The sequence below is a fragment of the Plecotus auritus genome (assembly GCF_963455305.1).
Source record: "Plecotus auritus genome assembly, chromosome: 5".
Lineage (NCBI taxonomy): Eukaryota > Metazoa > Chordata > Mammalia > Chiroptera > Vespertilionidae > Plecotus > Plecotus auritus.
The window spans coordinates 1,229,228-1,244,325 of NC_137776.1; the positions used below are offsets into that span (position 1 = coordinate 1,229,228).

General features: G+C 57.4%; 1 protein-coding gene across 2 annotated transcripts in view; it reads left to right on the forward strand.

Annotated features, from left to right (window-relative positions):
- The first annotated feature begins 8,132 nt into the window (after positions 1-8,132).
- Positions 8,133-15,098, forward strand: part of ITGAV (integrin subunit alpha V) — a 62,372-nt gene continuing 55,406 nt past the window's right edge. The window contains exon 1 of one of the 2 annotated variants that reach the window (XM_080668900.1): positions 8,133-8,524. In XM_080668900.1, the coding sequence (XP_080525026.1) occupies positions 8,352-8,524 (173 nt within the window). In that variant the 5' untranslated portion in view covers positions 8,133-8,351. Of the gene's footprint in view, positions 8,525-10,547; positions 10,643-15,098 lie in introns of those variants that run through there. The other variant, XM_080668899.1, reaches the window with a different exon arrangement.

Sequence of the window (15,098 nt, forward strand, 5' to 3'; positions counted from 1 at the left end):
CCCAGCCCGAGCCCCACGGGGCACATGTGCTGAGCGAACGTACGTGCAGACCCGCCTTTACAACAGGGGCTGCGGCCACACGTGTCCGTGGGATCCTTGGTGTGTTCCGCTCATGCACGCGGAGCGGGCGTTTTTCTTCAGAATTGCGGCCGTGAGGGCCTCCTCCGAGGCCACTTTCCAAGAGTGCACTCCGAGCCGGTGTCTCAATGTCGGAGGCAGTTTGCAAGCCAAGCGGGAGATTGGGGGGGGGAAGGGGGGGCAGTGCCGGGGGTGTGGATGGGAGGCCGCCTCCGTCTGTCTGTCACCAGCAAGCAGGCTCTGTCACCACAGGCAGATCTGGGATTTCAGCCCCGCCTCCTGCAATGATGGTGTGATTTTATCACCTGCCCCTAGCTCCTCAGACTGGCTGCCCTCCCGGTTCACTCTGCCCCACCGTGTTGTCATTTTAAAATAAGGCCTCTGGCCTAGCCAGCGTGGCTCAGCGGCTAGAGCAGCCGTGGGCAAACTACGGCCCGCGGGCCGGATCCGGCCCGTTCGGCTGTTCTATCCGGCCCGCGGAGCTGAAAGAGCGGAGGGTTCTCTTGTTCTCCCCTCTGCTCCTTCACCAGCAGCAGTGTTAACATGGCAACGTCGGGAAACACCGGCCGCAGCTCCTTCTCCTGAGTGGGCGGATTTATATCCCCATTCAGTAGAAGGAACAACCTCTCCATCTTCCAGAGGCTCCTTATAATGCTCCGCGGACGGTCCCCCGACATCACCCTGGGAATGCGGAGACACGTTACCGTGGTGATGGAGGGAGACACGCCCCTGGAGAGCACAGGATCAGAGCATTAGCTACAAAGGAGACCAACAACACTGTTCCCACTGAAGCTGATGTTTTAAAGACCAAAAACCTTCCAACCCAGTCTACGTTGCCATCTACATCTACGTCCCGGGCATCATTTGGAAGTTGCACTAAAGAAAATGTTTAATTTACTGTTTGCACATTTTGTTCTTTTCTATTTGTTTTAGTTTTAAATTATTTTATTATACTTAAGTTTAATTTGAAAGGCTTTTGTACCTTTCCTTTGTTAGGCAATTTTATTTTGCCTTTGCCATCTTCAATATAAGGTATGTTATTGTGCTATGATTCCTCCATTTTTTGAAGTTTCAAATTATAATAATTAGTGTTTACATTCTTCTTGTTAAAATGTTTGAAATGAATAAAACTATTGAAATTAAAAAAAAAAAAGACTGTACCCTTTTATGTAATGATGTGTGTGATTTTATATTAGTTCACACTTTGAATTTATATTAGTTCACACAAACACTCCATCCATGCTTTTGTTCCGGCCCTCCGGTCCAGTTTAAGAACCCATTGTGGCCCTCGAGTCAAAAAGTTTGCCCACCCCTGGGCTAGAGCGTCGGCCTGCGGACTGAAGGATCCCGGGTTCGATTCCCAGTCAGGGCTCCATCCCCAGTGGGAGCGTACAGGAGGCAGCCGATCCATGATTCTCTCTCCTCATGGATGTTTCTCCCTCTCCCTCTCTGAAATCAATAAAAACCAATCAAGCCAGCCTAGGCTTTGGCCCTGCTGGATGGAGGCCCTGGAACATCTGGCCCTGCTCTTTGATCTGCCTCCTGCCTGTGATTTCTGCTCACATGTCATCCGAAGTGGGGGCGGGGGGGGGCGTCCCACTGCCAAGAAACATTTGAACACCAGCGAGTGGAAGCAGGAAGGGATGGGGAGAGAAAGCTGTTATCAGGCCTTATCAGACGTTGCTCTCAGCCCCGGATGGAAATCAAGCTGGGCCTCACGGTTGCCCTCGGGAGGTGGTGAGAACAGAAGAACAGAAAAAACCCTCAACGCGGAGAACCTGTCCTCGGGATCTTGGTGAGGGGAGCCTGCGTGAGAGTGAGCGTGAAATCCTCGTGGTGAAAATGCCAGGTTCTAGGAGAGTGACGCGGCCTTCCCAATAACCTCCCTCTTCCAGCCACGACCGGGAAACCCGAGCTGCTGGAACGAAGCGTGAGAAGGCAATCAGAGGCATCTACAGAGGGCCTCGAGGACCTGTCCTGGCTTCTAGGGGTGTGAAGCCTCCCCGAGGCTCCCCAAAATTCTACCCCACCCTTCGCCTGGAGAACGGTGGGAGGAAGGAAAAAGGAAGGGCGATGGGAGGCAGGGAGAGGGGAGGGGAAGGAGGTTAGGAGGGCGCGTGCCTGAGTGGATTCTGGTTTTTTCCACTGCACGTGGCCCGCTGGAGGGCCAGGTGACTAAGCGAAGGACGGACGGATCCCCGCTCTCGGGAACAGGAAGACTTGGTGCACAATGGAGCAGAACGTGCGGACGAAATAAGATGGAACCCCTCATTTCTGCACCTCGGGGCGGTGTGATGCGGGGGGAGACTCTGGAGCCCGTCACACACAACTCTTCCAGCTTGTAATCCACTGGTAACTGTGCTGCTCAGTTTGGGAGGCGCGAGCCACAGGCGGCTGTGCCCGTGGTCGGCAAACCGCGGCTCGAGAGCCACCTGCAGCTGTGCCACTTAAAGGAAATCCTATCTAATAAAGAGGGGATATGCTAATTGACCATCACTCCGTCACAAAGATGGCTGCACCCACAGCTGAGGCCAGGTTCCCATAAGGAGCCTTAACGAACAATCAGCAGGGACCTGAGGCTACGCCTTCCCCCGCCCCCATGGGGCTTGACAGGGGACCTCAAGGTGTGCTTCCCGTCCTGGTGCTGGGCTAGGGGACCTCAGGCTGCTCCCCCCACCCCAGCGCCAGGCCGGGGGACCTCAGGCCGCGCCCCCCCACCAGGCTTGACAGGGGACTTCAGGCCACCCCCCACCAGCAGGGCTTGACAGGGGACCTCAAGGTGCACTTCCTGTCCTGGTGCTGGGCTAGGGGACCTCAGGTAGTGCCCCCCACCTGGTGGGGCTTGATGGGGGACCTCAGGCCATGCCCCCCATCCTGGCGCCGGGCCAGGGGACCTGAGGCTACGTTCCCTGCCCTGCAGGGCTTGACAAGGGTGGGACTGGCTGGGTCTGGATCTATCCCAATGAGGGGGCGGGGGGTCGGCCGGGTCTGGGTCTCACGTGATTTTGAGGCGCATGTGGGTGGACGGGGACATGACTCTGGGTCCCATGGCGCGCCCCAGACTCCGACAGGAGGAAGGTTTTCATATACATTTTACTAATTTCCTTTCATCTCTGACACTTCTATTATAGAGAAAGGGCAAATAGCAATATTCAATTATTTCCTCTAATTAAACCCTTTTTAATGTGCACGAATTTCGTGCACCGGGCCACTAGTTTAAAATAATTTCTCAGTTACACTGGCCACATTTCACAGGCCCAGTCGTCCCATCCGCCCAATGAGAGTGTTTGGGGCAACACTGGTGCAGAATGGTTCCATCACATGGCACATTCCACGAGACAGCTCCCATCTGTCGCACCCCGACCTTAGCTTGAGGTTTTTTTTTTTTTTTTAAATATAATTTTATTGATTTCTGAGAGGAAGGGAGAGGGAGAGAGAGAGATAGAAACATCAAAGATGAGAGAGAATCACGGATCGGCTGCCTCCTCCACGACCCACACTGGGGATCGAGTCCGCAACCCGGGCATGTGCCCTGACCGGGAATTGAACCCTGACCTCCTGGTTCATAGGTCAACCCTCAACCTACTGAATCACGCCGGCCGGGCTTGAATTATTTCTAAGGAGTGCCATTCCCTCTTGGTTTTAGGACAGACATAACTGTTACACTGCCCCTTGAAGTTTTCCTCCGTATATTTATCGTGTGGGTATATGGAAAGATTTATTCTCCATTCGGAGCTTTTCATTACCGTCGCGGTTGTAACGTTTTGTTAATGATAAAGATATTATGACCTAAAGCGGAATCATTAGCCTGGAACAGGCTTACAAAGTGAGCTCAGTTTTGTACAGAACCTCACTAATGCCTAAGAGCAGTAGTCAATGTAACCATCTCTATGACAGCCGTTATTTTTTCAAAACTCAAAAGAAAAAGAACTGTAGAAAGAACTCTATGCTTCACCAGAATGCTGACTATGCACCAAACCTTTATTTAATTCTTTTACGTTTCTAGGAGCTAAACCTAACGCAATTATGTGATTAAGAGCTTTGTATCTATCTCTAACCGGTGTGGCTCAGTGGATAGAGCATCGGCCTGCGGACTCAAGGGTCCCAGGTTCGATTCCGGTCAAGGGCATGTACCTTGGTTGCGGGCACATCCCCAGTAGGGGGCGTGTAGGGGGCAGCTGATGGATGTTTTTAACTCTCTATACTTCTCTGTAAAAATTCAATAAAATATATTTTTTAAAAAAGAGCTTTGTATCTACCCCTGTAGTGAACGTAATCATTTCCTATTAAATCCACATATTTAACATTTCATGAAAATTCCCTGTCATTTTTCCATAAAGACTGAAAGGAGGAAATCTTTAATTAGTCTCCAAGTGTTTAGAGGAAGTAAGACTGGAGAGTTTAGAAAACCCCCTACATGAATCATTTAAAAGGGACAAAATTGGTGAAGGCACCCATTCATCTAAAAGAATATTGCTCACAATAACTTAATTCATACTTCCTTTATTAATACCAACAACTGAGAGAGAGAGAGAGAGAGAGAGAGAGAGAGAGAGAGAGAGAGAGAGAGAGAGAGAGAAACATCAATGGTGAGATCGGTTGCGTCCTGCATGTCCCCACATTGGGGATCGAGCCCACAACCCGGGCATCGAGCCCACAACCCGGGCATGTGCCCTGACCGGGAATCGAACCGTGACCTCCTGGTTCATAGGTTGACGCTCAACCACTGAGCCATGCCAGCCAGGCTACAGCTGTTTCCTTCATGGTGAAACTTCAGTAGATTAAGACCATTTTTAGTCTTTACTCAAATCATAGTTCAGTTACTCTTCCATAATTTCTTCTCTGACAAACCTTTCCAAGTTAGTAGACCTTACTAGATGAATACAACCAATAGTACAGCTGGACTTATTTTATTGGTAAACATTAAGCTGTAAAAAGTTCAGAAGGAATGAAGGTGTAGATAGTGGTTAATTTTCAGATCACTTTGAATATATTGCATCCCTTTATCTTTGTTTATTCCTATGCTGCACGGTGTGTATTTCACATTGTAAAAGGCAACTTACGGCCAGCAAGCGTGAGCTTGGAGCCAGACCATCACGTGTTCCGTCTGCCTCTGCCACGACCTTAGTGACCTCGGAAAAAAACGATTCCATCTCAAAGAAATCAGTCTTTTCCTCTTTACACTGTGACGAGTCGTGGGATCTACCTGGCAGGGTTTTAGGACTAACACGTGACTCCATATGCACACACAATCCCCAGTGAGCGCCCAGCACAGCAGCAGGAAGCTGGATAGGAACGTGAGCTGTTACTGAGTCTGCAGACGAAGGAATTAGTTCCATGTTGAGCTCCATGTTGAGCTCAGAAGATACAAAAGCAATATTCCGCCGTGGCTCCTGGCAGGAGGCTTTCTGGGCGTGTCCTAGTACAGCCGTGGGCAAACTATGGCCCACGGGCCGGATCCGGCTGTTCTATCCGGTTCTCTTGCTCTCCCCTCCGCTCCTTTACTTTGAATTTATATTAGTTCACACAAACACTCCAACCATGCTTTTGTTCCGGCCCTCCGGTCCAGTTTAAGAACCCATGGTGGCCCTCGAGTCAAAAAGCTTGCCCACCCCTGTCCTAGTATGTCTATCTCCCACACCAGCGACGGGGAATGGTCAGTCATTAAATTTTCAAATAGGTACTCAATTCCTTGCTCTCTTTCTTCTCCTTGTAGTGCCCCTATAATGCGGATGTGCTATGCTTAATGTTGTCCCAGAGGTCCCTTATACTATTCTCATTTTATTAAACTATATTTTTATTGATTTCAGAGAGAGGAAGGGAGAGGGGAAGAGAGATAGAAACATCAGTGACGAGAGAGTCATCTATCAGCTGCCTCCTGAAGGAGCCCGCAACCCGGGCCTGTGCCCTGACCGGGAATTGAACTGTGACCCCCTGGTTCGTAGGTCAACGCTCAGTCACAGAGCCACACTCACCCTTTTATGTTCATCCACTCACCGTGGTATTGTTTGCTATCTGCTTGGCAAGGTGCCGGGACTTGGGAATATAAAGGAAAGGGTCCTCTCCCCCATCCTGCCCCAGAGGAGGCTGGGTCAGAGGGGGGCCGCAGGGAGGGGAGGAGCCACTTAAAAACAAAACAAAAAGAAAAGGCCCGAAGGTCCTGACACAGGAAGTGTGTCTGTCGCAGTCCCTGGCACCCAGCACGCCGGCCCCGGGCTTGTTAATGAGCGAGGGCGCCCGTGCCCCTTGCCACGCGGAATCGCGTTTCTGCCCACACGCCGGCTCGACCAGGGCAGCTCATGCCTGGGCTTCGGCCGCACACGGGCACGCGGCCCTGCCTGGTCCGGCTCCTTCCGCGGGTCGCTGCGGGCTCTGCCTTGCCAGCCCTTCCGGCCCCGTCCTCCTCCCAAGGTCACAGGGGTCGTGGCAGCCGCAGACCCAACACGTGATGGTCTGGCTCCAAGCGAGGCCGTAACCCCGTCCCTGAACGCTGTGGCATCTGCGCGCTTATCATTAAGTCCAGTGTGTGTGCGTGTGCGAGTGTGTGTGTGCGAATGTGTGCGTGTGCAAGTGTGTGTGTGTGGTGTATGTGTGTGCAAGTGTGTGTATGTGTGTGAGTGTGAGGTGTGTGTGTGTGATGTGTATGTGTGTGAGCGTGTGTGCAAGTGTGTGAGGTGTATGTGTGTGTGCGAGTGTGTGTATATGTGTGAGGTGTGTGTGTGAGGTGTATGTGTGTGCGTGTGCGAGTGTGTGTGTGCGAGTGTGTGCGTGTGCGAGTGTGTGTGTGTGTGGTGTATGTGTGTGCAAGTGTGTGTATGTGTGTGAGTGTGAGGTGTGTGTGTGAGGTGTATGTGTGTGAGCGTGTGTGCGAGTGTGTGAGGTGTATGTGTGTGTGTGTGCGAGTGTGTGTATATGTGTGAGGTGTGTGTGTGAGGTGTGTGTGAGGTGTATGTGTGTGCGTGTGCGAGTGTGTATGTGTGTGAGGTGTGTGTGTGAGGTGTATGTGTGTGCGTGTGCGAGTGTGTGTATGTGTGTGAGGTGTGTGTGTGTGTGAATGTGTGTGAGGTGTATGTGTGTGAGGTGTGTGTGTGAGGTGTGTGTGTGTATGAGTGTGTGAGGTGTATGTGTGAGTGTGTGGTGTGTGTGTGTATGAGTGTGTGTGTGTGTATGAGTGTGTGTGTGGTGTATGTGTGAGTGTATGAGTGTGTATGAGAGTGAGTGTGAGTGCATGTGTGTGTATGTGAGTGTGTGAGGTGTGTATGAGTGTGTGTATGTGTGTGTGTGTATGAGTGTGTGTGTGTATGAGTGTGTGTGTATGTGTGAGTGTGTATGAGTGTGTATGAGTGTGTGTGTGAGTGCGTGTGTGTGAGTGTGTGTGTGAGGTGTGTTTGAGTGCATGTATGTGAGTGTGTGTGTATGTGAGTGTGTGGTGTATGTGTGAGTGTGTGTGTGAGGTGTATTTGAGTGCATGTGTGTGTGAGGTGTGTGTGTGTGTGAGTGTGTGTGTATGAGTGTGTGTGAGTGTGTGTGAGTGTGTGTGTGTGTATGTGTATGAGTGTATGTGTGTGTATGTGTGAGTGTGTGTGTGTATGTGTGAGTGTGTGTGTGTGTATGTGTATGAGTGTATGTGTGTGTATGTGTGAGTGTGTGTGTGTGTGTGTATGTGTGAGTGTGTGTGTGTGTGTGTGTATGTGTGAGTGTGAGTGGAGGGGTTGGGGGGATTGAGGGGGGATTGGGGGGACGACCACCTACACGAAGGCTCCTGGGGGACCCCCGGGGCGCGCAGGGAGCAGAAGCCGGAGGGGCCCATAAAGCTGCCCTGGTTCAGAGCACAAGTCGCGGCAGCTCCCGGCCCGCGGGGAGGAGGGGTCCGTGGCGCCGGGGTTGGGGCGCGGGCGCGGGCGGGCCCGACCCCCCCCACCCACCCCCACCTCGGGACAGACGCTGCTCCCGGACAGAAGGCGCCCAGGAAGTGGATCGGCCGCGGCCCCGGGGCGCGGCTCCGCCCCCACTTCCTCCGGCGGCTCCACCCCCGGCCCCTCCCTCCCCAGCACCAGGCGGGGCGCCGGTCCCAGCCGAGGAGGAGAGGCCCGCGCCGCCGCCCGCACCCCGCCGCCCGCACCCCGCGCCCCGCCGCCCGCACCCCGCGCCCCGCTCGCCCGCGGCCGCTCGGACCTCGGCCCCTGCGCCCTGCGCCGCCTGCGACTCGCGGGAGGGGAGGCCGCGGCCCGTGCGCCCCGCTGGCGGCCCGTGCGCCCCGGAGGCGCTCCAGGATGGCCTCTCCGCTGGGGCCGCCGCGCCCGCGCCGCCTGCCGCTCCTGCTGGGGCTCCTGCTGCCGCTCGGCGGCGCCTTCAACCTGGACGCCGACAGCCCCGCCGAGTTCTCGGGCCCCGAGGGCAGCTTCTTCGGCTTCGCCGTGGACTTCTTCGTGCCCAGCGCGGCCTCGTGAGTGTCCGCCGGGGGGCGCCCCGCCCGCCCCGCGCTCCGGGGACAGGGAGCTGGGGACGCCGGGGAGAGGGATGGGGGGCGCCGGGGACAGGGATGGGGGGGGGGACGCCGGGGACAGGGATGGGGGGGGACGCCGGGGAGAGGGATGGGGGGACGCCGGGGAGAGGGAGCGGGGGACGCCGGGGAGAGGGATGGGGGGACGCCGGGGAGAGGGAGCGGGGGGCGCCGGGGAGAGGGATGGGGGGCGCCGGGGACAGGGATGGGGGGCGCCGGGGACAAGGAGCGGGGGGCGCCGGGGAGAGGGATCGGGGGACGCCGGGGAGAGGGAGCGGGGGGCGCCGGGGAGAGGGATGGGGGGCGCCGGGGACAGGGATGGGGGGCGCCGGGGACAAGGAGCGGGGGGCGCCGGGGAGAGGGATCGGGGGACGCCGGGGAGAGGGAGCGGGGGGGCGCCGGGGAGAGGGATGGGGGGCGCCGGGGACAGGGATGGGGGGCGCCGGGGACAAGGAGCGGGGGGCGCCGGGGAGAGGGATCGGGGGACGCCGGTGAGAGGGATGGGGGGGGACGCCGGGGACAGGGATGGGGGGGCCGCCGGGGACAGGGAGCGGGGGGGCGCCGGGGAGAGGGATCGGGGGACGCCAGGGAGAGGGAGCGGGGGACGCCGGGGAGAGGGATGGGGGACGCCGAGGAGAGGGATGGGGGGACGCCGGGGAGAGGGAGCGGGGGACGCTGGGGACAGGGAGCGGGGGACGCCGGGGAGAGGGATGGGGGACACCGGGGAGAGGCCGGCGCCTGTCTGCCCCCCCCCCCCCCCCGCGGGTGTAGGGTCCGGTGGACGGAGCCTTTGGGGAGCGGAGCCCCGTGCGCTGCCCCAGCCCCCTCCCTCCTCGCCCTGGAGGGACACTTGGGAGCGACCGGGGCTGGACACTCGGGACCTGGGAGGTGGACCCAGGCCGGCCGGGCCCGGTCAGCTTCACCGCGAACTTCCCGGCACCCTGAGCCTGCCCTGTGGGTTTCCACTTCGCAGACTGAAACCCTGTCTCCCCGTCCTCCCCCGCACTCTGTCCGCCCTCCGTCTCCCCGCACTGACCCCCTCCCTCCCCGCATTGACCCCCTCCCTCCCCTCATTGACCCCTTCCCTCCCCTCATTGACCCCCTTCCCTCCCCTCATTGACCCTCTCCCTCCCGCATTGACCCTTTCCCTCCCGCATTGACCCCCTCCCTCCCCGCATTGACCCTCTCCCTCCCCTCATTGACCCCCTCCCTCCCCTCATTGACCCCCTCCCTCCCCTCATTGACCCCCTCCCTCCCGCATTGACCCCCTCCCTCCCGCATTGACCTCCTCCCTCCCGCATTGACCCCTTCCCTCCCGCATTGACCCTCTCCCTCCCCTCATTGACCCCCTCCCTCCCGCATTGACCCCCTCCCTCCCGCATTGACCCCCTCCCTCCCCTCATTGACCCCCTCCCTCCCGCATTGACCCCCTCCCTCCCGCATTGACCCCCTCCCTCCCCTCATTGACCCCCTCCCTCCCGCATTGACCCCCTCCCTCCCGCATTGACCTCCTCCCTCCCGCATTGACCCCTTCCCTCCCCTCATTGACCCCCTCCCTCCCGCATTGACCCCTTCCCTCCCCTCATTGACCCCCTCCCTCCCCTCATTGACCCCCTCCCTCCCCGCACTGACCCCCTCCCTCCCCTCATTGACCCCTTCCCTCCCCTCATTGACCCCTTCCCTCCCCTCATTGACCCCCTCCCTCCCGCATTGACCCCCTCCCTCCCCAGTGACCCCCTCCCAGGCACTGATGACAGAAGGGACCGCACAGTCCCTCCAGCCCGTGGTCCCCTCACTCTGGGAGGAGCCTTTGCACATTTGGGGTGAGCAGGTGACTGTGAGGGGGCCACCTGTGCTGTTGTTCAGACGGCCCATCGTGTGCAGAGGCCTGGGGGCTGGGAACAGACCCAGGGACCCAGGGACGGAATTGGCTGGACGTGGTCTTGGACTTCACCGGACAGTGACGTCATTCCCACCGCCCTGCCCCACGTCAGCCTTAGGGTTAGTGATGTAATCGTGTCCGTTGGGTGCCTTCGTGCTGTCGTTCGTCCCCACCCCAGGGTATGTATCCCTTGATTTTTAGGGAGAGTGGAAGGGTGGGGGGCGGGGGGGGTCACCGAGAGAAACATGGATGTGTTGGTTGGCTGCCTCCTGCACCCCCACGCCCCGACCAGGGCCCAGGGCCGGGAGCCTGCAACCGAGGCACGTGTCCTTGACCCCAGTCGAACCTGGGACCCTTCAGTCCGCAGGCTGATGCTCTGTCCACTGAGCCACACCGGCCAGGGCCCACCGGTTGCCTCTTGATGTTTAAGTCTTGTTTTCTAGAGGGAAAGCTGTTCTTGGAGGTCTTTCCAGGTCTCAGAAATGGAAACCATGTGTTTCTGTATTTTATTTTTTTATTGCCTAAAGTTTTACATAGGCCTTTTTTTTTAAAAAAATATGTTTTATTGACATTTTACAGAGAGGAAGGGGGAGGGATAGAGAGGTAGAAACATCGATGAGAGAGAAACACCGATCAGCTGCCTCCTGCACACCTCCCACTGGGGATGTGCCTGCAACCAAGGTACATGCCCTTGACCGGAATCGAACCCGGGACCCTTCAGTCCGCAGGCTGACGCTCTATCCACTGAGCCACACCGGTTTCGGCCCTATGCCTTCTTTTATCCCAATCGACCCCTCTCCCCATCCCGCCCCCCCCCACAGCCATTCCCACCCGGGGCACGCCCCCACCGCCCCAGTGTCTGTGTCCATCCGTTATACTCATATGCATGCGTACAAGTCCTTTGGTTGTCCCCCCCTCCCCCATTTTTATAGTTTAAAGTACTGTGTTTTGGGGGGTGGGACGGTCATGTGATACCAGCGATCAGAGAGGACCGCTTTTCCCGCGCGCACGCCCCATGTGGAGATGACCTCAGTACTTCTCCGTCCCGCAGGGCACCGGGCAGGACCGAGGCCCCTGGCCTGTCTGATGCTGGGGCGCATGCACGCCGGTGACCTCGGGTGCAGCAGGAAATGAGGCGGAAGCAGCTGGGGGAGCTGGGCATGGCTGATGTGGGGAACTCCGCTGTATCTGGTGTTTTCCGCCTCAGAGCTCTCTCTGAGCCGTCACAGATTTTCCCAAAGCGATCGCCGCAGGCACTGACCCGGGGCCACGTTTCCTCCCCGCTCTGGCTTCATCGTGTGTCGGCCGTACCTGTTATTTTAAATTCTTATCTCCAGGTATTTCCCAGGGCGTGCCTTTACGGTACCCGGGATGTTAGTCGCTCCCAAGCCTGCTCTTTCGGGTTCGATTTGCACGGAGATTGTGACAGTTTTTGAAAACGCACGGTCTTTTTGTCGAGCGTTGGTACTGAACGTAGCGCGTTAGCACCCGGGTGCCTCGGAGCGCTCTGTGGACCGGCTCTGAGCTCGGAGGCAGCCCTCCCGGCTCAGTAAAGGCGGGACGTGCGGTCATGGGGAACGGTCGCCATGAGACGTCCCCGGTTCCTGGCTGGGCCGCTGGGTGAGTCACGGTTGATGAGTCACTGAAGTTGCTGACTCTGCTCTGACCTCCCAGGATACGGGGCCTCCCACAGGGACTCCCAGGGTAAGGCAGGGCCCAGCCTGGTTTGTTTTCGCACAGTGCTTGGAAATCTTCGTCAGCGACTTTGTGACTGGCAGGCTCGTGAGCTCTAGGGGTAGCTTCACTTAAAAATATAAAAACCGGTGTGGCTCAGTGGATAGAGCGTCGGCCTGCGGACGGAAAGGTCCCAGGTTCGATTCCGGTCAAGGCCATGGACCTTGGTTGCGGGCACATCCCCAGTAGGAGGTGTGCAGGAGGCAGCTGATCGATGTTTCTCTCTCATCCATGTTTCTGACTCTCTATCCCTCTCCCTTCCTCTCTGTAAAAAATCAATAAAATATATTTAAAAAAAAAAACAGAAATCAGCCCAGCCGGTGTGGCTCAGGGGTTGAGCGTCGACCTAGGAAGGCCAGGGTTCGATTCCCGGTCAGGGCACAGGCCCCAGGTTGCAGCTGGATCCCTAGTGTGGGGCGTGCAGGAGGCAGCCGACCCATCATCTCTCTCATCATTGATAGTTCTTTCTCTCCCTCTCCCTTCCTCTCTGAAATCCGATCCTGTATCATACAAGCCTAATGTGCTAAGTGACCGACTGTCCGTTGACTGTCCGGCTAGTCCAGGGGTGGGCAAACTTTTTGACTCGAGGGCCACCATGGGTTCTTAACCTGGACCGGAGGGCCGGAACAAAAGCATGGATGGAGTGTTTGTGTGAACTAATATAAATTCAAAGTAAAGGAGCGGAGGGGAGAGCAAGAGAACCCTCCGCTCTCTCGGCTCCGCGGGCCGGATAGAACAGCGGAACGGGCCGGATCCGGCCCTCGGGCCGTAGTTTGCCCACGGCTGGAGTCGCTATGATGCACACTGACCACCAGGGGACAGAAGCTCCGACCCGTAGGATAGCTCGCTGCTGGGTCCGGCCGATGGGGACTGGGCGAGATGGGCTGGACACGCCCTGGAGCCCTCCCGCGGTCCCTTCCCGGCCTCTAAAATATTTCTTCTAATTAATTTTCTCTCGATGTGCACTCCCCTAATATTAGCCGGTGGTTAGTCCACCAGGCAGAAGGTGCTGGATCCCTTCCTTGGGCCTGTCCCCGGCCCCTCCGCCCCGTCGTGGGCACGAGCATGTCAGGGGCGCTCGGGCCCTGCCCCTGTGCCCACCCTCGGGCTCCTGAGCCTGCTGACATCGCCCGTGCTTCTGGGAGACGTATCTCAGGAGCACCCTTTGCTGCGGGAGTTCGGCTGCTAAAGTCTCCTCCATAGGGTCTCCCTCCCCGGGCCAGAGGGAGGGCCGGGCTGTGTTAAGGGGGGCGAGGCCCTTTCAGCCCCATTCCACCTGCACTTTCAGACGCTCACGCCCGCCCTGGCCGTGTGCTCGGTGGGTAGGCCAGCCGTGGGCAAACTACGGCCCGCGGGCCGGATCCGGCTGTTCTATCCGGTTCTCTTGCTCTCCCCTCCGCTCCTTTACTTTGAATTTATATTAGTTCACACAAACACTCCATCCATGCTTTGGTTCCGGCCCTCCGGTCCAGTGTAAGAACCCATGGTGGCCCTCGAGTCAAAAAGTTTGCCCACCCCTGGGGTAGGGCCTTGGACGAGCACCAAAGGGTCCCAGGTTTGGTTCCGTTCCGGTCAAGGGCACGTATCTGGTCGATCCTGCCCTGGTCGGGGCACGTGCAGAAGGCAACCGATGGATGTGTCTCTCTCACATCAATGCTTCTCTCTCTTTCTCTCTCTCTCTCCCCCCTCCCCCTCTCTCTCTATTTCTCTCCCCCTCCCTCCCTCCCACTCTCTAAAAATCAATGGAAAAAAAATATCCGGAGGGAGGTACTCGCGTCCCTTTCTCCCCTCACGTTGTAACCATTTTTAGAACTCGGTACGAACGGCACTGGACACAAAGCTCATTTCCACGCGCTTCGGGGCGCCCTGGCCGCCTCGGCTCCTTCCTTGCCGTAAACCACATTCGCACGTAGACCGGAGCCTCGTGACTTAGACGTGAAGCCCTGTGTTGGTTGCTCCTGATTCAGGCCCCAGGTTCACGGGACGGGATAAAGGAGAGGGGACAGCGTGTAGGATTCACAGTTGCTGCTCCTGTGCTGCATCCTAAGCGTGCTGCCTCCGTAGCGTTTCTTGGATGAAAAGCAAATTTCATCTAAAGTATTTTTTTAAAAAAATATATATTTTATTGATTTTTCACAGAGAGGAAGGGAGAGGGACAGAGAGTTAGAAACATCGATGAGAGAGAAACATCGATCAGCTGCCTCCTGCACACCTCCTACTGGGGATGTGCCCGCAACCACCCCCCCCCCCGCCCCCACTGGGGATGTGCCCACAACCAAGGTTCATGCCCTTGACCTGCGAGAGGAGCTGGTGCTGCAGCAGCCACAGAGCTGCTCCTTTGGACACAGTGTGCTTGTCCCTGTTTGCCGGCCGCCCCTCCTTGGGAGTCAAGGCCACACTCCCCGGAGCAGCTGCCCTGAAAGGGACAGTTTGGGTCGTAGGGGCACCGGAGGGATCCTGCTGGTGGCCCCTCGGAGGCTCCGGTCTGTGTCTCCCTCCATCCCTCAGCCCCTGCCTCTTCCCCGTCTCCCGGCCCCTCCCACCTGCCCTCCCTAGGCGACCCTGCCAGCGGTTCTCATACTTGGTTCCCCGCAGACAGGTCATTTTCCTCCGCACGCCTCCTCCTGCACCCTTTCACGTTCATCCGAGGCGGTTCACCTTCTCCGTCTCCGTTTTCACGTTTCAGAACTTTCCCTGACACTCTCCAAAGTCACTGAGAGTCCATGTTGACATCTTATTTACTTACTTATTCTTACATGTTTCTGTCGATTTCACAGAGGAAGGGAGAACGAGAGAGAGAGAAACATCCAGGATGGGAGAGAATCATGGATCGGCTGCCTCCTGCACGCCCCCCACTGGGGATCCAGCCCGCAACCCGGGCATGGGCCCTGACCGGGACTC